Raw genomic sequence first — 23150 nt, forward strand, 5'->3', positions numbered from 1 at the left:
TGTAAAGAAATTGGGATCACCTTTCGATCGTGGTCCTACAGACGGCGCCAATTGATGATGCACGATCTGGAAGCTCCTAGCTAGAGTATGATCTGGACCTTAGTCGTGTAGCGAGCTGGACCAAGCTGCAAGACAGAGGATTAGAGCTCCCGGGGCGGTTAACCCAGTGAGGTCGCTCCGATGCTTAAGTTAGTACTGTGTCGTGATTGAGAGCTAGAATCTGAGTGCTAGAAAGCTTGGATGCAAGTAATCGCGCATACTTGGACCATGGAGGGGTTGATGCCTTTATATAGCTGAGTTATTGCGGGTTTCTTGGAACAGTTCCGAGATTTGCAACCTGAATGGACGAGATCCGTTTCCGCTTTAGTCGGGGAGTAACGTATCAGCCAATGAACTTCATTATCGCCGCCCGATTTGGACGGGGAGAAGATAAGGCTTGCCATTATACGGTATGATCCCGCAATATTCGAAGTCTACTGGGAAGCTAATGGGATTTATTACGTGTCACTTCGGTTCCTGGGCCCCGAACTCGATTAGCCGCCGAGGTGGTGTTACGCCGAGGTGGCTTTATGCCAAAGTGACTTTATGCTGAAATGACTTTATGCCGAAGTGAGTTTACGCTGAGCTCCGCATACCGCTGACTGAGTTTCCCTTACTGAGTTGTCATCCTACATGTAGATCGCGTCTAGGTGACTTTTATTTACTAGATTGTGCCAAATTACTCCTCATCAATATTAAATGGTGGGTCCAGATGGTCCATATGATAGGACGATTGAAAAACTGGGAGGAGCCCCATCCGCATTTTATTCTTTTCAAAATTCAAATGCATGCATGTATTATCCTTTGCAAGCCAACCCAAGTACCTAGCCACCCTCTGCATATGATTTTGATTTGTAAGAATGCTAGTAACAAGCTTGCTCTTTTCAACATCAGATTTCTTTCTTTCAGTAGACAAGATACATGAAACCCTTACTTTTTAAAATTAAAAATATATTGCTTTGTCTTCGCCTGCATCCTCCTATCTTTGAATGTGAAGGTATCATTGTTATTTGTTTCTCTATTTGCTCTTTCTAATGCTATTAAATATAGTTTCATCTTCAAAATAAAATTTTTTTGGGCTGTGTTTGGACTATCCAACCAACTACGTCTGTTTTTGGCAGCCGCAGGCTAATTGCTCAGACATTTTCTAAAGGCATTGGAAAGTAGGTATCCGTGTTATTCCTTTCCTTGGATGAAACATATATATACTTATATAATAATAAGATTGTAGGGTGTTGAATATATAAATTTCAGTCAACAAAAGCCTGTGAAATATAAAAAAAAAAATCACTGTACTTCATTTCTAATAGGCATCGGAAAGTAGATATTGCTGTACTTGGTTAGTTGACTTCATATACGTACAAATCCATGCTCCTACGTAGCTAGAATATATTGGAAGAACAATGGCATTTGTTGTTCGTGATGACAGATGAGTTTTCTTTTTCATTACAGGATGAAGATGAAGAATGTACAAAGGAGTATAAGCTAAGTTACTGTAACGTCAGATGAGGTATCATCCGGCACTGAAGTGATTGGCTTCTCACTTTCCAGTCCTTTCCAAGAGGTTCCGAAGGAGATCTCACCATCAAAGGGTTCTCTCGCGATGGTTTTATTTTCGACCGTCTCCTCAATAATTTCAATGGTCGAAGAGTTCTCAACTCCAGGGGAAAGGAGATTCTTATGTTGCACTTGGTCTTCACTGAATTCTGGGCGAGGACTTGTGACAGAAGGGGAAGGTAGGTGTTCATATGGAGGACTAGGCTCTTGCACATCAGAAAATGAACTTTCTGTGACGTTAGTAGGATAGGGTTCCGATGAGATGGATATGTTCCTGGACAGACTTCGCCTTGCTTGGTTTTGCCAGTGTCTGAGACCCTTGGAGACGCTTTCAGTGAATACTGCTGCTTTCATGCTTGAACCCATCTATTCAATGGCAGGCAGGCAGAGGAGTTTGATCAGTAAAAAAAATCAATGTATTATATCACATATGCAGCTGCAGGAGAGTGGCCATAGAGAGCTCAGACACACTCCCGCGCGCTCTGGATTAATTAGAAGGATTTGGGTTTGGGTTTACCTGTGTGACAAGTGCATATAGCGGGAGGGTCACGTATCCACAGAGTAACTGAACAATCACGCCCATGGCAATCCTTATGGTGATGTCTTCTGTCTTCCGGTGGAAACAAGATCTTAAACCAAACTCGTACTGTTTTAGGCACTGTAGTCAGCCATTGGATCCATAAAAATCTCTTAAGCTTTTTTACCAACCTCAGATACCTACCCATGTCCAAGTGAAGAATGCCAGTTGAAATGAGTTCTGCAACGAGGTCCGACAAGTTTGTTTAATTAGCATCTACTCGTATATCTACACAGCAGCTGGATGATATGGATGTGCAAAGACGATGGGACTAATTTGGCTTTGATAAGCATTTCCAGTATCAAAAGACATGAGTTAATCTATTATATTCCTTTCTGATTGTTAAGGTTGTTCATTCAGTGAAGACTGCAGATTGAAGGTAATCTTTTGCATTTATTTGTTCTCTTTTGTTTTGGATTGTTTGTACATTGTTTAATTTCCGAATTTTGTATTTATTCCTTACAGTATCTAGGTCCTCTCTCTCCATATATAGAAAGTATAACTAAAACTGTAAATTTAAAATTACAGATAGATGCATGGACAAATTACGTACAATGAATATTATTCATTATGATTATGTATCCTAACAAGGATTAATTGAGGCCACTTTCATCAGTTGCATTGCTACAGTAATGGCAGTGATATTTACCTGGAATAAGATGAAATGGATGAGATAGAGAAGCCATTGTGGTCGACCAAACCAGAAGAGGTCATCATTGGGCTTCACAAGAAAGGTCCCCTGAACCACGGTCGACTTGTTAGGACTCTCCAGATACATTTTGGTGATGATAACTTGTAACTTTGTCCCAATTACCAGAACCATCTGCAACAGAAAATTCACAGACAAACGATGGGAAGAAGTTATTCTTAGTGTCCGGCTTCTGTTATATAAAACCAAGAGTTGGGTTCACAACCTTACCATTAGAGGTACAAAGGGTAGCCAAAAATAGTTATAAAATTCTGCAAATATTAAAGGAGCTTTTGTGAGCAACCAGAGTCATTTCTGACCAAGAAGATAAAGTAATATTGCCGCATTATTTCTAAGATTTTAATTGATAGAAAGTCTAATACCATGTGCACTGAAAAAGATGAAGAATATGGAGAAGATCCAGATCCAAAAGCTGCAATATAATAGCCATGCAAGAAATTAGAGGACTCTGAAATCCAGTTCCACCCTCAGCAATCTCATATCACATGCAAGTGACTTTTACCTGATTCCCACCACCTTTTCAAAATCATGGTCGAAAGCTGTATTAAGGAATTTCCGGAAGTCGAAGTCACTGCCCTCAGCAATATTGTGGGCCTTAGTAATTCAACCAAGAAAAAATGCACTAGTTAATAGTCAGGAGTGTGTCTGGATTTGGTTTTTATTGTAAACTATTTGATTCAGGCATTCCTTCAGTTCAAGACTAGACTGGGGTCTGCAACAGGACACTCACTCAGCATCTCATATTGAACACAATGTTTGGTTTTAGACTCCATCCACTTGGTACCACCATTAGTGGAACCTGTGTAAGGAATTTCAGGTTTAAACCATATCCATTCTAATATATAGACTCAGTCCAAGATTGACTGAGATGTACAGGCTTATGTGTCCTGGTCAAATGCTGATACTAGAAACTTTTATGGCCTTGTCTTTCAAATGGAAAATGGTTGCTTAATAAACTTGCATTATTACTTCATTAGACAATAAACAATACAAAAAGCTTTCACTAAGTTTGGCAATAGCTGTGTTCATGGGCTGGATTAGCCTGGCTAGTTAGCATGAGAAGACATATTTGGGCTTCATGTTGATATTACTTTAACCCATTTCAGCGTTAGGACTTAGATTAAAGCCCAGGCTTGGTGGTTAGCTCAAGTTTTCAACTCAAGTTGTATATAGTCACTGATTAGAGGGAAATAGATAGGTTGGGGCAGTCATGAAGATTTGCTCAGTCTACGTGTACATCAGTAATTGACAGTTAGATGGGGTAGTCTTACCACAATAAACCCGTTACGGAGAGTGAAGTAATCCGCCTTAGTAACCGAGCCACTGAACTGCCTAAGGACACAAACCTAAAAAAAAAGGGAAAAAAAAAACTTAATAAAATTAATAGAGAAGATCCGAACCTCTTTGTTAATATGACTAAAGAGAATTTTTGGCTGTCATCTTGCTTGCTAAGGCACTTAAATGGCACTGAATGAAAGTCTAATTGGTTTAGCTTTTGTGATTTATTTTCTGTCGAGACAAAGCTCTTTCACATGCGATGCTTTACGACAGCAATCCCCTAGCACAGAAGCACTTCCCAAAGGCTTATGCAAATGCACTAGAGCTAGCCCTAGTGTGAAAAAATGACTTAAGTCGCTGAGAATTTAAGGCACTTACGAGCCAAAGCATAAGAGGATTGTCACTCCAAAATTTTAGATGGCGTCGTCCGAATGATGTGTCACGGGTGAGCCTGAACCTCCGCGGATCTATATTCACCATGAATCATTAGAAGAAGAAGAAGAAGAAAAAGAAGAAGAAGAAGAAGAAGGAAAGACTTTTCAATATAGCAAGGTACCGTTAGCGATTTGATACTCAAGGGTCTTCGTCTCTTCTTCCCAGGCTTTCCATTTGCTCATCTGAATATAAAACAAAGGTGGGAAAAGGGTCACAAAAAAGAACCAGAAAAAACAAAACCCTTCTTTGTTCATTGACTTGTTAAGCACCCTGCTGGCTTCTGCCTTATTTTCAAGAGTGTTAAATTGACATAGAAGCTGAGTGGACATGTGTTCATTAACGTATTAGGCGTGTCTTTGTCCCCCTTTTTTTCTCTTCTCGGAGTAGGGGCTGTGGAAGCTTATATATAGTTCCATGAGTCAACTTGCATGTGGTTTGGCATTTGGGCCATCTATTGATGCATATAGGGCCGCTAGCTCCATTCTGGGGGAAAAGATACATAGAGAAGATAGTCTCAATCAGGAGAACCTGAACTTGATTAAGATTATCTGCTTTCTGACCTGGGGTATGGGAAATACAAAAGGTATAGGTGATGACTTGAACAAAATGTTCATATATTTGCAATCCAAATCGAACCAAAAGAGGGGTGTACAGTTATTAATTCTCATCACCTTGCCGATGACCCAGCAGTTGAGATGGTCACTCGGCATCACTTCCTTAGTGAAGAGGCGGGATGGACCTCGTAGAACTGCAGGCTCTCCGTGGTCTAGCCAGTTGGCCTCATGTATACACCCTGCTCTGTAACCTCTGCTAACAGACTAACCCAAAACATTCAGATACCAAAAGGAATCACCTTAAAATCAAAATATTTCATTGAAATCTCTCTCTCTCTCTCTCTCTATTTTTTTTAGTAGTGGTCAATACGAAAAAATCATTTTAGAAGGTGCCAGTTATTGGCTCACTGGTAAAATCTGCACAGCTGATTGTAGCTGATGAGAACTGAGATCATTTCCCTCCTTCATCAGGGTTTGGGTTGTTCTGGGGCTACCCCTTTGTAGCCCATTTCCCTACTAGCACACAAATTAGTCATTTTGACATCACCCATGACGCAGATACGTACTAAAGATTCATTCCCTCAAGATTACTGAAAACATTGCATTTACCTTGGCCATTCCTAGAAACATGGTTAGAACACAGTATAGAACATGAAACACCGCCAACACAAAGATGAAGATGTGCAGTTGCTTGATACCTTCCTTTGATATTAGCGAAACCATTCCCTGCACCAATCATATCAATCAAAACAAATGCATGCTCAGCATCTCATCAATCCTCCAACCAGAAAAAAAGGTAAGTAGCTAGCTAGAATAAAATAAACTAAGCTTACTAAACTAAACAAACAGGTAGGTATCTTAGATTCGATGTTCTGTGTAATTTACTCTTCTATCTTCTCATGCCTTAATTAATAGCTTTTTTACTTCCTTCGGGGGAAACACATTAATAATTTTAGTTGAAAAATAATATTCATATTGATTCCAGTTGGGGATGGCTCCTCACCTTCGCCTTGCAGTTTTCATCTCCGCCTGTGATTTCACTTTGATGGCCAGTTGTAAGTGTTCCGTTGGATCCCAGGATTTCAGTAGCGGAGGAAAAAGCAGGTTCATCATCATCGGTGTGGAAAGGGTCTTGGCAAGGAAGAAAGGAATTCCCCACTGCCTTGGTGACGCATATTTTTGATATGGGGCTTTCGGCAACGGTTAGAAGCAATGACAATAAACCCAGAATCATCAATTCTACATTAACAGAAAATCAATTAATGTTTTTAGCCAATTACCAAAATATAGGTAGGTGGCCATGTCATACAAAGTACATACATATATATGTATCTGATCAGAGAGAGAGAGAGAGAGAGAGAGAGAGAGAGAGTCACCAGTCTTGATCTTCCCAAAAGCATGGCTTAGCGACTTTCTTTTCCTTCTTTTGAGAGCCTGAAATATGAAGTTGAGATCATTTGTGTAAGCTTGAAAACATGTCTGAGTTGAGTATATACAGTGTATGACAGAAAACAAACATATATGATATATATCTTCATTAATTAGTACATACAAAAGACAGTTAGTTGTATGCATTGGCGTTAATATACCTTGGTGAGAAGGCGAATGGCACCCTCTATGAGGACAGAAAGGAGGGTGAGAGCCAAACAGACGATCGAAAGAGCCCATGATGGTGTCTCCTCAAGGGAACGTTCCATGACGATATATCCTCTAGATCTCTCTTCTTGATTTTCTCTTTGTGATTATGTGTGTTCTGTAATAACAGGAGAAGCTAGCATTCTTTATATATACGTAGGAATGTTATTGTGAAAAGCCGGATGGATTTGTTTAACACGTCACCTTCTCTGACCCTTTGGCACTTCACCAGCACAACCTCCATCCGTCGAAGAAGCTGGAAATTAAGAAAATATACCAAGTATTTAGCCATCTTACCCACTACTCAATGTTCATGAAGTGGAGCAACATTAACCATTTTGACAGGGAGAGGCTTTGCAAACTGACCAATCTCAACTCTCGATCAATCCATTAAAATTAAAATTGATAATATATAGTTTTATATATTTTTTTCTAAAGAGACCGTACGTGTTGGGTCAATCTAATATTACTGATCAGTACGTGTAGATTGAACCCTCAAGATAAGTGATCAGAAATGACAACTTGAACCCTCTGGTGTTGATACTTTGGATTTTGATGAAGAGAGGAAATTAAGGCTGTTCAATTCCTCAATACCTAAGCTGGCTGCAATAACCATGCTCGCATGCAGAATTAAAGCCCCCAACACAGCCTATGAATTATCACTTGACAGTATATTCAACAAAGTTAAATTGCTCAGAAGATAATAACTTTATGTAGATATATAGTTCGTACTGGTTTGCGTAATAAAGATTCAAAATGTCAAACCTAGCTAGCTAATGGAGAGAAAAAGAAGGAATAGAAAAAGTCAATATCCCTATCAATATGTAATGCAACTTATGTGTGGGCAGCGAAGTATTATCAATTGATTAAATTAATAAAGACTATAGTTTGGAATCTAACCATCAATAAAACATGTAATTGGTGGCCTATTTAATTAAATTACTCTTATTTATTGTCGTAACCAAATTTGATGTTGGTAGAGATGATTATTTAATTTATTAGTATAGTTTTCTTAAGCAAGACTAATGGAGGCCGGGTTTAATGAAACAGACAAGTGAGTAGTGGATTTAGATTTATTTTAAAGGAAAAATGAATGGATGACTTTGGCCAATGGTTAGCCTATTCATCACGGCTCCGTTGAATCCGCTCTCACCGCTCACCGCACACTGGGGGAACAAATATATATCATAATGTAGGAAAAAAACCAGAGACTTACGCTAGACGGGGAGAAGAGAAAGCCACGACGGGCCCACCCCCATGTGTGAGACATGTTAAGTCAATGCCTGTACGGTTCCATTCGAATCTGTACTTGCTCTTATTTATATCGCCAAAAGGTTTTGGTTGCTTGTTTATGCAGGATACACATCATCAATACTCCCTATAATATATATATATATATATGAATTTCTCTCTCTCTTTATATATATCAATTTCAGTCATGTTTCAGATAACCATTTGAATGGGTGGCTACAAACCATTTGGACTGAGATATATCATTCTATTTTAGTGTTTGATGCAGATGTTTAATTATATCGTTTACAATTGATTCAATGTTTGAAGACTACAGAAGTTGAAGACGATTGTTTCTTGAAAGTTGAAACAACATTTGCTAGCTATTACCGCCATACGAATGCATTAAACACCACACATGTAGAGGTGTCAATGGATCGGTTTTGGGTTGGATCTGTCTAAATCAGAATCAATTTGTATAGAGTAGATGGACCAATAATACATATTGAGTTAGACCTGCAGTGGAGCTTTAATGGCCTAAAGACCTGATTCATTTGTAATGGATTTATTTGAACGTATCGGATTGAACCACCAATATCAATAAGAATATAGGCTCCAATGGATCAATCTTGGGTTAGAATCAATCTAAATTAAAACCATTTTGAACAGATACACAGTTCAGACATTGAATGGGACTGGTTCAAAATATTCATTGCATTGGATTGGACATGATCCATCTGCAATGGAGTCATATTGGATCAAATCGGATTAAAGCAAATTCAGTCCAATTAACACCCCTAAAACAACTAACAGTGTTATTAAAACAATACTAATTAAAGATTATTTTTTTAAAAATAATAACGAACACAACAAGCCACATATAATAAAATTAATAAGGTAAAATACAATAAACCCCCCTGAAATTTCTAACAATCATAAACATATCTCATATAGTTTCAAATTAGCAAAACCCTCACCTCAATTTTTGAAAAATTCACAAAAACCTCTTTTCCGTTAATAATCAAGACAAAACATATATAATTACGAAATTACCCCTAAACGTCATTTAATCAATTTGTAAAATATCATACCCTTAATCGAACAACTTATGCCTTTTATTCTCTTTGACAGAACAGACGAACGCAAACAGCGGCACTATTACTCGGAAGGACATATGTTTTGATTGTTTATGAGGTTTTTTGGTGGCACACACACACACCCCAAGGATCATATATCAACTATCTTTTTAACTACTGTTATGATTCGACTTGCCTTGGAGTTCTGTTTGTCTGAGATCGGTTACGTAGAAAGAGGTAGAAAGGTGGAAGAAAGAGAGAAAGAGAAAAGGAGAAAAGTCTAGTTCGAACTCGAAGTCAAAAAACCTTCCTCCCATTCGGCCAGACATGTGCTTTTATTATTAAAAATAGTGAAAAAGACATATGTGCCTTATTTAAGTAAGGAGCACTGGTTCAAACACAACATTACAGATTAACAACCTTAATATAAGTATAAAGACAAAAATACCTTACACTAACACTCCCCCTCGAGTTGGTCAGTATATATCATACAATCCCAGCTTGTTGCATATGTAGTCCACTTTTCCCCGACTCAACCCTTTTGTAAATAAGTCTACCCACTGGTTTCCTGTATTGACGTATGTAGTGTCTAGTACTCCATTTAGCATTTTCTCCCTCCCAAAGTGACAGTCAACCTCAATGTGCTTGGTTCTTTCATGAAACACCGGATTAAAAAAAATATGAACTGTAGCCTGACTGTCACAATAGAACTTCATTGGAGTATTGATGTTGTACCCTACCTCCTGTAGAAGGTTCCTTAGCCACATAAATTCACAAGCAGTATGTGCCATAGCTCTATATTATGCTTCTACACTACTTCTTGCCACGACTGTCTGCTTCTTACTTTTCTATGTCACCAGGTTACCACCTAGAAAAGTGCAATAGCTTGTGGTAGACCGCCTATCAGACACAAAACTGACCCATTCAGCATCAGAATACCCTTCTATTTTAAGTTTTCCACCACTTCTGTATATCAAACCACGACCCAGGGCTCCTTTTAAATACCTCACAATTCTTAGAACTGCATTCCAATGAGGAACTAGAGGTTTCTGCATGAATTGACTTACCACACTAACCGCAAATGAAATGTCTAGCCGAGTAATGGTTAGGTATTTCAGTTTACCTACAAGTCGCCGGTATTTGCTAGGGTCTTCAAACACTTCACCCATATCACTGCTTAACCTAGTATTTTTTTCCATAGGTGTTTCAGTTGGTTTAGAACCCAACAAGCCTGTTTCTTCCAGCAAATCAAGCATATATTTCCTCTGGCACAAATTAATACCATACTTAGATCTTGCTACCTCTATCCCCAAGAAATATTTCAGTTTACCAAGATACTTTGTCTGAAAATGATCCTGTAGATAAGTCTTTAGCCTGTCAATGCCCATGTTATCATTCCCGGTAATAACAATATCATCTACATACACCACCAATAGTATTTTTCCTCCCGAAGAGTCATGGCTGAATACGGAATGATCAACTTGGCACTGTTTCATACTAAACTTATTTACCATCACTGAACCTACCAAACCATGCTCGAGGAGACTGTTTAAGCCTTTATATAACCTTCTTTAATCTGCATACCTTACCATCCTCCCCCTGAGCAAAAACCATGGAGGTTGCTCCATGTAGACATCGAGTAAGTCACCATGCAAAAAGGCATTCTTGATATCAAGCTGATATAGCGACCAATCATACATAGCGGCAAGAGAGATCACAACACGAACTGACCCTATCTTAGCAACTGGTGAGAAGGTCTCTGTGTAGTCAATACCATAGGTTTGGGAGTACCTTTTTGCAACTAATCGCGCTTTCAGGCGTTCAACACTACCATCAAGGAAATACTTAACTGTATAAACCCATCTACAACCGACAGCTTGCTTCCCAGGAGGAAGAACGGTGAGGTCCCAAGTATGATTATGATGAAGGGTTGAAAGTTCTTCTTCCATCGCACGACACCACCTTGGAGAGGCAAGGCCTTCCTGGACATCTTTGGGGACAACAACTGATGATAACAAAGTGACAAACTGGCGATGGGAGGCGGAAATGTGAGTAAGTGAAAGATGACGAGAAATAGGACGAATGGTGCAAGTGCGTTTACCTTTCCGCAAGGCAATGAAAAGATCCAGATCAGATACTGGGTTCAGGTCTGGAGCTGGATCTGTCGATGGTGATGTAGCCGGAGGAGTAGTAGCTGGTACACGTGGTGTATACACTTGACGGATAGGTGGGCGTTCAGCAAGTGGTGGCACTGGAGGCAAGGACTTGGTCACGGCTGGAACAAGAGGAAGAGGAGAAGGTGATGAGGAGGAAGAAGCATCACTAGACCCCAAAAAGAAAGGAGTAGGCTCAAAGAAGGTGACATCCGCACACACAAAGGGCCATCGAGAACTAGGATGGTAACACTTATACCCTTTCTGGGTTCGAGAATAGCCAAGGAAGATGCACTTAAGAGAACGGGCGTCGAACTTGTCGTTCCCGGGGCCCAGATTATGGACGAAGTAGACACACCCAAATACCCGAGGAGAAAGAGGAAACGGAGACAAGGTGGGAAACAAGATCGTAAATGGAGAATGACCATCAAGGATGGACGTGGGCATCCAATTAATCAGAAAGCAAGAGGTAAGAATCGCATCACTCCAAAAGGGTTTGGGAACATTCATGTGATGCATGAGGGATCGTGCTGTTTCCAAGAAATGGTGGTTTTTTCTCTCAGCCACTCCATTTTGTTGTGGGGTGTAGGTACATGAGGTCTGATGTATAATGCCATGTTGATCCAAGTATTCTTGAAATGATGAAGATAAATATTCACGACCATTATCAGAACGAAAAATTTTAATGTGAATACCAAATTGATTACGAATCTCAACATAAAATTTCTGAAAGATGGTAAACAATTCACTTCTTTCTTTCATTAAGTAGAACCACGTCATTCTTGAAAAATCATCTACAAAAATGACAAAATATCTATATCCATTATACGACATCACTTTATAAGGACCCCAAACATCGGAGTGAATCAAAGAAAAATGACTTGATACACGGTTATCAACCCTAGGACTAAAGGGAACATGATGGTGTTTCCCAAACTGACACGACTCACAGTCCAAAACAAAAAGTTGACTCAAAGACGGAACCAAAGACTTCAAAACTTTCAGCGACGAATGACCAAATCGACAGTGCCACTGGAGTGGAAAAAGAGATAACTGGAGAGATGTTGAAGATCTTCCACCACTGTCAAGGTAATGCAGTCCACCAGATTCATGCCCTCCACTAATCTTCATCCCCGTCTTGATATCCTGAAAAACACACATAGAAGGATAAAAGGTAATGGAACAATTAAGTGACTTGGTCAACTTATTAATAGACATAAGATTAAAAGGCAATTTAGGAGCATACAAAACTGAGGATAGGGATACAGGGTCTAGGTCAACATTACCAACACCACAAATTGAGGATGTGAAACCATTAGCAAGGGTGACAGATTGTGATGTTGAACAATGAGAGAGGGAAGAAAACACACCTGGAGTTCTAGTCATGTGATCGGAGGCTCCAGAGTCAATGATCCAGGGATTGGGTGTGGATGCCAAACAATCCATACTTGAGTGTGCAAAAATAGTCGTGTTCTGCTGTGATGTGGACTGTGTAAACCTCTCATACTCATCACGGGGAACACTCACCATCTCTTTCACGGGACCATCTGTGAGTGTAGGAGGTATCTGATCAGATGGACGATTCTCCTGTCTAAAATTGGAACTAGTGTCACTAGTCACGGCATGATTGGCCCAGGTTGAGGGTGGACCATGTAGATCATAGCAATAGTTAATGTCCATCCACCACAATGAGTACACCTCCTTGGACTCGAGCCACGTCCTCTACCACGGGCTCCCCTTGAATCTCTACCTTCAGTATGACTACCACCACGGTTATAAGTAAGCCCACCACCGCCACTTCGGCCATACACCAGACCACTACTATCACCATGGCCAAACTGAGCTTCCCGAGCTACACTCTAGCACCATGGCCTCTCGACACAGCAAAGGCTGATCTATCTGAGATATTAGAGTTATCAGTAGATCCAATAGAAGTGCTCCGGAGTCGAGCAAATACCTCTTCTAAAGAAGGGAGAGCTAACCCTCCTAGTATATGAGCCCATGTTTATATTCAGATTTCAGTCCCACCAAAAATCGAGTCACATCAAGCTGTTCTCTCTGTTGTTGCTGAATTTTGACATCAAAAGTGAGAGGGTGATAAACATTCAACTCATTACGGATGTTTCTCATATTGGCATAGTACTCATTAAGACTCTGATTGCCCTGTTGCAGATTAAAGTTTTCCTAATACAACTGATACACTCTGGTTGTATTGTTCTGACCTGAATACAATTTTTTAGCATGGTCACACACATCTTTGGCAGTGTCAAGAAACATGAAATTTACACTAATCCTGGGTTTCATACTATTCTATAACCACGTGATAATCTGTGCATCCTCTTGCTCCCAGTCTTCATACTCGTGAGAGTTAGTGGAGGGTTTCTCCTCTCTTATGTGTTTTACCTTCTTCTTTGCCTTCAGAAAGACTTCGACAGATTTAGCCCAAGGCACATAATTCTTTCCATTCAGTTTACTGGAGGTCATTTGAACGTTCAGGTAGTTAGTAGGCACCATCACATTAGGTTTACTATCACTGTTATTTCCCATTTTGTTATCATCGATTCCGCACACTTGTTGAATTCTGTTATCACTGAATTTTGCACACTGCACTCAACTAGATCACAGTAGTCACACTGATCTCAACACCTTTTTTTTGTTATTGCTGAGAATTGTACTCTTGACACCACAGACCCTACCCCTACGGCTACCTGAAATCTCACCACTATATGATCACAACTCTTCCTTCGAATCACCCAAAAACAACATAAACCCTAGCACACTACTGTCTGAAATCCCAGCATATGATCTGAAACATACTTCCTATTTGATTCATAACAGAAAACATGCATAGAAATCTCTTACTTTATCACTGGAAGAACAACCACACGAGCAGAAAATCAGCCCACACAAGACAGCCACTGCACCACACAAATCGGCCCTCTTTTCTTCATCGATTAGGGGAGGGCTTCTTAGAAACCACAGCAACCGACCACACAAGACACAACTGGAGGCATAGAAACCTCCAAGGGAAGAGGGCGATCACTCCTTTTCAGCCCTTTCCCTTATCTCCACTTGATAGCAGGAAGTCAAGAGAAAACCCTAGATTGGGTGCGCAGAGAACAGAAATGTAGGCAGACAGAAATCTAGGTAGATTCAAGTAGCTCTGATACCATGTCATGATTCGGCCTGCCTTGGAGTTCTGTTTGTCTGAGATCAGTTACGTAGAAAGAGGTAGAAAGGTGGAAGAAAGAGAGAAAGAGAAAAGGAGAAAAGTCTGGTTCGAACTGGAAGTCAAAAAACCTTCCTCCCATTTGGCCAGACATGTGCTTTTATTATTAAAAATAGTGGAAAAGACATATGTGCCCTTATTTAAGTAAGGAGCACTGGTTCTAACATAACATTACAGATCAACAACCTTAATATAAGTATAAAGACAAAAATACCCCTACACTAACAACTACTAAAATAATCTTCACATGAGATGGACGGTGAGAGCGACTCCTTTTTCTGATTTCATGAAAGGGGTCCCATTGCCATTGGAGAAAATATTTCAAACATGATGACAAGTGATTTTGTCAATCTTTTCGTTTGGAGGTGGGTTTATCATTTCAGTTGCTAGGAGCAACGGGATTCTAATTTCTCACTTTTTCTTCTCAATTCTAAAGAAGCAAGAAACAATAGAAGAATAAGTCAAAAAGCTAAAAGAAACCAAAACAGTTTTTTTCTTTCTCCTCTGTAACTGCAACTCCATGTGCTCACTTCCCTCTTCTCCAAATTCATGTCTATCTGTCTACAACTTTCTCCTTTAAGCCTTGTTATCCATTCACAGGGGAAACAAATAGGCTTGCTCAATGGTCTCCGGTGAAGAATGGTTGCTGGAAAATGGATGAAATATTTTGAAAAATAGAATATTCCAAGTAATAGCGCCATTGTAACTGTTAGGGTTTGCATATTCGTCTGTTCTATCAAAGAAAATAGAAAGTGTACTAAGAAGTTGCTTGATTAAGGTTAAATATGGTATTTTACAAATTGATTAGATGACGTTTAGGGGTAATTTTGTAATTATACACGTTTTCCGTCTTTGTTATTGATGGAAGAGAGGTTTTTATCGAATTTTTCAAAAATAGAATGGAGGATTTTACTAATTTGAAACTATAAGAGAGCTTTTTAAGATTGCGAGAAACTTCAAGAGAGATTTTTGTATTTTACCCAAATTAATAACAAAATGTTTGATGAATATGGCAGGATTTGCACAGCAGCCCGATAATTCATCTTGAAATCCAAAAAGGCTTAATTTCAACTTCTGCTTCCCAATGTAATATATATATATATATATATATATAGTTCGAGTATTTAAGTGATTGTGTAAGTTCAAAGGGTCGTTTGACATGAATGATTTATTGCATTGTTTTTAGTGAATAAAATATTAAGTAGGTTGTGACTTGTGAGCTCTTTTAATGACTGATGTTGAAGTTGGGTTTATTACTATATCCATGAATGTATTTTCTTAACATAATTATTTCACACTAACTAAAGGCAAAGAAAAAAAAAGTCATTCAATCCAGCAACCCCATTTCTTCTCAAATGCTGAAGTTACACTTAAACTACGTTTGGTTTGTGAAAAAAGTAGGAAAAGGAAAGGAAACTTTAAAAATTTTGTATATATTTCCCTATCATTTTTTTCCTTTTCCTACCTTTTCTTTTAAATCAAATATATTAATGACTTATTACTTTACCTTAAAGTGGGTAAATTCATTAAATGATAAAATATTTAAGGGTGTAATAATCAATCTAACTTCATTTTCTGACCATGTCCATAAAAAACTAACAATACTTCAGCTTTAATTAGTTGTTTTGCAATGCTCTATGCATGGTTCATTGACATGTATCAAAACCCATCCATATCATAGTCGAACCCCTTCTATTTTCCAATGATTAATATTTGGATCTACAGGAAATGTAAAAGGGGATGGGCTTAAATTAATTGCAATTTAACAGTATATATTGTGACCTAAGCTAAGTTGGTTAACAATAACTAGAAAAATTCCCATACAAAACACACATTGCTCTCTAGTTCAATAATAGCACCCATCATCATGGTGACATCTCCCTTTTTTTTTTTGTTTTTTTTTTTTCTCTCAAGGATTTAGGATGTATTTGTCATCTTTTATCTTCTAACTTATCTCCATATGGATAAAGAGCTAGGTTTGGTATCTTTGGATAAAGTTGGGTTCGAGGGATAATAGTGAAGGGATCCGCTGATAATATTAAAATCGAAAAATGGGTTGCCCTAAGTCTTTGGATAATGTTATATATGAAGGATGTTAGATTTTTTTTTTCTGAATTGCATTAAAGTTTAATTGAATTCAAACTCCTTCAATAAAATTCTGGTTCATCTTAAAGTAGTGGGAAAAATAGAATAATATATATTAAGGACCAGAAGTAGGAGTACAAGAAATTAACTTCAGTTTGTATGTTTTTTTTTCGAAGCCTTAAGTTTGTATGTAGATGGGTCTTCACTCCACATCTAGTAGAAAAGAAGCCCAAATACTAGTTCGAACTTGATTCCAAATTTGACAGATGACCTTGAGTACACATCACAATAAGCACAATATTTCTTCGTCCTTTCTTGTTCCGTACCGGACTTTAATTTGGTAGTGTCACCATATATCACTATTCATCTTATTTGCCTTTTTACGCTGCTATTCCAAATTCTATGTCATCGTTTTCAATCTAATCTAAATATATTTTTAGGGCTGATCTTGGACCGTCCACCTATCCGATTATATATCTCTGTCTTTTTCTTGTTTTAATGATCGAGTCATATCTCAACCCTCAAGTAACTGTTATATGATCTTGTCCATTCATTTTTGGGTCCACACCTTCACCTTCACTGACCCAACTTCTAACCATATATAAAATATATAAATGCATTTTTTTCTAACTTAGCCGAGTCAAGTGGCAAGTGCTTTGACACGTCGGCTGGGCTTTGGGCTTATGTTTTTTTTTTCTGTATCTTGGGTTATAAGTTAATAATCTTGTAGTTTGAGGTGATAGGTTCTCTCAAATGCTAGTGTGGGATTGAGTGGATTGACTTTCTTAGGTATCCAGAAAGGAAAGGACTTGACTTGTTAGGCATTCGTCGGGGTTCCAGGAAACTTCATGTGATCATGATGACTGTAACCGAGGAATGCGTTTGGATGTTGTTTATATAATGGGCTCTCAATATGTTGGGTTTGAACATGGGCTTTGAAGTGGGCTTGGTAAAGCTTCACCTATTATGTACGCATGTAGAATGGGCTTTTGGTTCAACACTGACCAGTACTGCAGTTCTCTCTCTCTCAAATCGCAAGTTTCTCTGGTGTGCTCTTCATCAAAATGAAATATCCACCAAATCAACTTGTATCCTCAAAGGAACTTTATGCACAACACCTTGATGAAACAACAACCAAAGTTATAAATTTTGGAAACTTCACCCATTTTAGACCCAAAATGAAATTTCTAAATTTTCAATAATTTTTGGTAGATTTTTTTTTTTAAATTTTAATATTTTACAATATTTCTTGTATTTACATTATTTTCTAATGATGAAATCTAAAATTTCAAGAAAGATTCCAGTTTTTCGTTGGAAATAAAATTATTATTTTTATCTTCAAAAAGAAATATTGTAAGGATTTCGTTTTGGTTAACTTAACTGAAGCTGAAATATTGGAAAATTTCTAGAAAATTTAAAGGGTAAATTTCTTAAACTACCCTTATGGTTTAGCTAATTGATTAAGTGTACTCTTACTGTTTGAAAATTGACTAACTCTACTCCTATATTTATGGTAATTGACTAATACTTCCGTTACAGGTAGCATCCATTCAGATAAAAACAAAAAAGACTATTTTATCCTTTATTCTTCTTCAAATTTTCAAAATAAAACAGATAAACCTTCCGATTAAAGAAGATTAAAGAAAAGAAGATAAATAAATCTTTCGCTCCAGGAGCCTTGTTAGCACTTCTCTCTATGCTTTTGTAATCATCCATGTGCTTCTCTCCTACCTCTCAACCGAAACAAAGGCGTCAATGATTCTTTCCCACTGATTTCTTCCCTTATTCTCCTCTATTTTCTTTAACCAGAATTGTTAATATTTTCCTTAACCAGAATCAGTTAACAACTCCAGAAGGGCATTTGGCAACAATCTGTGCGATCGTAATATCTGCAAACCAGACACTCCAAATCCAATATTCAGTCCTTTCAGTTTCAAGGGTTGAGTGGTAATACACTACCATTCGCGCACAGAATCTTTAATACCTCCATAAGCTACGCGTTCAGATGTTTCCGCCTACAAATCAGAAAAATGAATTGGAAATTTTAAGCAATAATTAAACGTGAAGAGAAGCCTACAGAATTTGAATTTGAGAGCAGAGCGGAGCAGAGGTTCTGAGAGAAATACTCTCCCTGAAGTCTGAACTGAGTTATTACTGCAATTTGGTTCCCTCTGCTACCAGCACAATTAAGAGCCGGTGTCGGAGATGCCAGTGCCGGTGCCGGAGATACCAGTGTCAGTGTGTCAGAGCTGGTGCGAGAGGGGACAATGAGATATTCCGTCAGAGCCGGTGCCCGTGTTGGAAGTTATAATAAGGGCAAATTGAATATTTTTGAAAATTATAATAGTCATGTGACAGACATTTAAATGGTTTATGACTGGAACATTAAGGATAAGGGAAGAATTAGTCAATTGTCAGAAACATTAGGGATAGCATTAGTCAATTTTTAAACAATAAGGGTTACATTTAAGGCAATTAATTAAACCACAAGGGTAGTTTAAGAAATTTACCCAAATTTAAAACCATGATTAGGATTCTTACACTATTTTTTTAAGCGGGAGAAGTCCTCCAGTCTACTCCCAATACCCCATATCCCCTGGACCAGCAACAGTTGCAGAAACTAGTATGAAAAGAATTCAAATCAACCAAACATGAGTAGCTGCAAATAGTATCGATAACAATTCACTCCATAAATGTTCCTTAGATCTGCAACAATGGAATTATGGGAAAATGCTAATAATAAATAATTTACTGGGAGTGTTCACCATTCTGTACAAAAATTGAATAATGGCAACCATTCATTTAATAAATGTAGTTCTTTCCCAACCAATCTCCATATTCTTCTCAAATTCCCCAAAGAACACACAAACGCTTCCAGCACTTGAACTGCATTAATTCCGGAATAGATTCGTCGACCATCTTTCTATATCATACAGGAGCATAGGCTTTAATTGCAGGTCAAGCCTGATTAGTTCCTCTCCAGTCTCCAGTTGAGTATTAATCTTCATTATAATTTACAGAGGTTGCATGGCTGATGACCTCAGAAATTACTCTCTGCGCGCAGAGTCAATAATTACTAGTTTTAATTACCGGCCAAACGAGATCTCACCATCATAGCTTCTGGGGTCGTTCACATTTATATCAAACTTCTCTTCCCTGATTTCGACGCCTAGATGTCCAGCATCAGCATTTGGTGATGGATGATAAAGCTCCACCGTTTCAACCTCCTGTCCGTCAGATAATGAGGTATGAAGTGTTCGAGAGGGTGAAGGATCAGGCGAAGCAACCGTAGAATTGGTCTTGCTGCTGGTGGCTAGACTCCGCTTTGCACTATGGTGCCAGTTCTTCAGACCGTCAATCACCCGCTCGGTGAATACAGACTTCTTCATTGATGAACCCATCTAATCAAGGTGAAAGGTTGATTAAATGCTCAGAGAAGAAAGTGAAAGCATGTGATTATAACCATCTGACTAACACGTTACTTGACTTAATTTACCTGTGTGACTAGAGCATACAGAGGTAGCGTTGCATAGCCGCAGTAGACTTGCACTAACACACCCATAACGATCCTTATAACAATGTCCTCTGTCGTTCTATGGAAGCATGATCTCAGCCCAAATTTGTACTGAATTTAGACAAAATTTAGCTGCTGAGTTTCATTGGATGTGGAAAATTACTTGGGCAAATTACACTAATAAGTTTCAATACCTACCCATGTCCATGCGAAGAATGCCATTTGAAAGGCGTTCTGCGAAACTCAAAGATTAAAGTCTGAGCGAGAATACCGATATAGAACGATGGATGCTTGTTTTCATAGAAAAAAGAAATGAAATTTCATCAAACAGAAGTGAGCCATATCATTCTTTGTTAACAGTTCTGGTTTTACCTGAAACAGGATGAATTGGATAAGGTGGAGAAGCAATTGTGGTCGTTTGAACCAGAAGAGATCGTCACTGGGCTTCACAATGAAAGTTCCTCTTACAACAGGAGCCTCACCGTGGCTTTCCAAACCCATTTTGGTTATCACAACTTGCAGCTTCGTCCCCACCAACAGAAGCATCTGCAACACCAAAGAAATTTATTAATCAATTTCCTCTTTCTTCTACAATTTCACAATAACAAGCCATATGAAATGAAGGGCTCACCACTAAAGGAATAAATGGAAGCCAGAAATAATTGTAAAATCCTGCAGATGAAAGAAAGTTAGTTGACTTTGCCTAGTTTATTAAACAGAGTGGTGTTCATTGAAAACTAGAAACATTAGTGTTACCATTTGCATTGAAAAATATGAACAACACCGAGAATATCCACATCAACGGGCTGCAAAAGAAACAAAAAAAAAAAAAGCCTCCAGTAACCAGTTAATTGGATTTTGAAGTGCACCATGACAAATATATAAATCTTCCTCTAGATAATTACCTTATTCCGACCACCACGTGAAAATCTTCATCCACAGCTCGTCTGAGAAACTTTTGGAAGTCGAACTCACTACCTTCTGCAAAGTGAGCCTAGGAGGAGAGAAACGACAAGAAACTTAACTTGTTAGAATCAAAACCAGGTGAAGCATTCTTCTGTGTTAATTTATTGAAACTAGTCCTGGAATTACCATAATGAATCCATGGCGAAGAGTGAAATAATCTGTTTTGGAGACAGACGCATTGAACTGCCGAAGAAAACAGACCTACAAAATTGCAGGTATGATTCACATGATTAGAAGACCAGACAGCAGGTACGTAGGTACAGGGAACTGAAAATCTTGCTTCTTCTGTGCGCAGAGCTTACAGGCCAAAGAAGTAAAGGGTATTCACTCCAGCACTTCAGATGTCGTTTTCCGAATGATGTTTGATGGGTGAGCCTGAACCTTCTTGGATCTACATAGTTCAATAACTCCTATAATTAGAAGATTTTTCTGAATTATACATGTTATAGTCAGAATTAATGTTAGGTTCTTTTGTTCAGAACCGACATGTTGTTACATGTTAGAGCAAAGCAGCTGGAGCCCTTAAATCGCAGGACAAAAGGTGAAGAGGATTTACTACTGCAACACTGCAACTACAATGGTTGGGTTATCCTTTTGTGACTTAAGAGCTCCAGAATAATGAACACATCCATGGTGCTACCATTTGCTTAATTGTTATCTCCAGCATTTAATTAACAGCCACACAAATGCAAGTAGTTCTACTGTCTTCAATCTATATTTTCAGAACAACCATTAATATTCCAACCAAGTCCTAAGCCCCCAGAAGCATACCATTGGTGAAATGATATTCAAGAGTTCTTGTTTCTTCCTCCCAAGATTCCCATCTCTTCATCTGGTGAATCAAAAAAGAGAGACATTAGTCAAAATAAACAACACCGGACACAATTTCCTCGAGAACAATCTGCAAATAGAAGCTTCCCTTAAACTAATAATATTTTCAGGCTACTACAATTATTTATATATTTTTGGATTGACTGCTTACATTTGTTGTTTAAATTCTAATCGTGAAATGTCAAATTTGTTGACAAATATGGTGCAAAACGGGAAACTAAGCAAGATAATTAACTAAAAGACCAGAAAAGGTAAGGTCCATGATGTAATAACAGAGCTAATTACCTTGGCCATCCCAAGACCAAAGGTGAGAACGCAGGAAAGAACGTGAAAGAAGGCCAAGACAAAGATCAAGTACTGGAGTTGCTGAACACCGTTTCTAGACAAAATTGAAACCTTTCCCTGTTCATAAAAATCAAACCAAGGAAAGATCAGGAACAGCCAAATCAGTATTACATCACAAACCCATAAACAGGAGGCCCATCAATCATGATTCAACGGCAGTCATGGGGGCATGTTTTATAAGAAAAACCAATACAGCAAAACCTATGTATTGATTTTGCTTGCTTTGAAGATATTTCATACCTCCTCTGCACATCTGGGTTCTTCCCCAATGTCATTTGAGTGAATTAAGTTCTTGCATGGAAGGAAGCTCTCGCCGACATTCTTGGGGATGCAGATCTTAGAGATGTGCTCTTCGCAAATGGTTAGTAATAAGGAGATGAAGCCCAAAAGCATCAGCTCTACATTCAAGAGAGAAAGACAAGATTACACAAAAGGAAACAGAAAGAGATTAATTATTAACATTGAAGGAAAAGAAAGAAGACCGGTCGAAGGACAAATATTATAAATTGAACGAAGGTTATCTGTACTATACCTGATTTGATCTTGTAAAGAGCCAATCTTAGAGACTTCCTTCTCCGTCTTGTAAAGAACTGAAACAAACACCAGCAAATGGTATCATTACCATCAAGTAAAATGTACGCTCCACAGATATGCACCAAACCCATGAATATACAGAAACTATATGTACCTTGCTTATGAGATTGAGAGCATGTTCGATGAGAATAGAGATGGAAATTAACACAAAACAAACAGCAGCAATAGCCCATGTTGGTGTTTCTTCAATAGATGATCCTATCGCTTCTGTTTCTGCCATATTCTCTCTCTCTCTCTCTCTCTCTCTGTTTCTCTATCAACTGTTATCTTTTTAAATCAAGTATCGCGCTAGTTCTCCCTTCTGGTGTAAGCAAGACAAGAAAGCGTTAAAAGCATCAGAAGA

At 38.4% G+C, this 23150-nt stretch overlaps 2 protein-coding genes across 6 annotated transcripts; both read right to left on the reverse strand.

Moving 5' to 3' along the window:
- Window positions 1-1292: 1292 nt before the first annotated feature.
- Window positions 1293-7124, reverse strand: LOC104599488 (MLO-like protein 12). 3 transcript variants are annotated; one of them, XM_088896349.1, is made up of 16 exons: window positions 6739-7124; window positions 6526-6583; window positions 6153-6388; window positions 5759-5875; window positions 5558-5662; window positions 5267-5413; window positions 4717-4777; window positions 4539-4627; window positions 4154-4228; window positions 3385-3476; window positions 3245-3294; window positions 3093-3133; window positions 2823-2996; window positions 2318-2353; window positions 2114-2242; window positions 1293-1962 (listed from the first exon to the last, which is right to left on the reverse strand). In XM_088896349.1, exons 1-16 carry the CDS (start codon window positions 6844-6846, stop codon window positions 1525-1527), a joined length of 1956 nt encoding a protein of 651 aa, XP_088752475.1. In that variant the 5' UTR covers window positions 6847-7124; the 3' UTR covers window positions 1293-1524. The 3 variants fall into 3 exon arrangements, with proteins under 3 accessions (XP_088752475.1, XP_010260349.1, XP_010260350.1); XM_010262047.2 differs by lacking the exon at window positions 5558-5662 and having other exon boundaries at window positions 1295-1962; window positions 6739-7121; XM_010262048.2 differs by lacking the exons at window positions 5267-5413; window positions 5558-5662 and having other exon boundaries at window positions 1295-1962; window positions 6739-7121.
- Window positions 7125-18132: 11008 nt separating this feature from the next.
- On the reverse strand, window positions 18133-23150 carry LOC104599489 (MLO-like protein 12). Of its 3 annotated transcripts, none has more exons than XM_088896364.1 (16): window positions 22902-23150; window positions 22746-22803; window positions 22454-22611; window positions 22154-22270; window positions 21809-21869; window positions 21340-21428; window positions 21164-21238; window positions 20977-21065; window positions 20828-20877; window positions 20703-20743; window positions 20444-20617; window positions 20270-20305; window positions 20054-20182; window positions 19667-19958; window positions 19099-19177; window positions 18133-18806 (listed from the first exon to the last, which is right to left on the reverse strand). In XM_088896364.1, the coding sequence occupies exons 1-15, from the start codon at window positions 23025-23027 to the stop codon at window positions 19131-19133; spliced, it is 1542 nt and encodes a 513-aa protein (XP_088752490.1). In that variant the 5' UTR covers window positions 23028-23150; the 3' UTR covers window positions 18133-18806; window positions 19099-19130. The 3 variants fall into 3 exon arrangements, 2 of the variants coding, with proteins under 2 accessions (XP_088752490.1, XP_010260351.1); XR_016081233.1 differs by having other exon boundaries at window positions 18135-18806; window positions 19323-19958; XM_010262049.2 differs by lacking the exons at window positions 18133-18806; window positions 19099-19177 and having other exon boundaries at window positions 19189-19958.

Source organism: Nelumbo nucifera, chromosome 1, assembly GCF_055504915.1.
Source record: "Nelumbo nucifera cultivar China Antique chromosome 1, China Antique-T2T, whole genome shotgun sequence".
Lineage (NCBI taxonomy): Eukaryota > Viridiplantae > Streptophyta > Magnoliopsida > Proteales > Nelumbonaceae > Nelumbo > Nelumbo nucifera.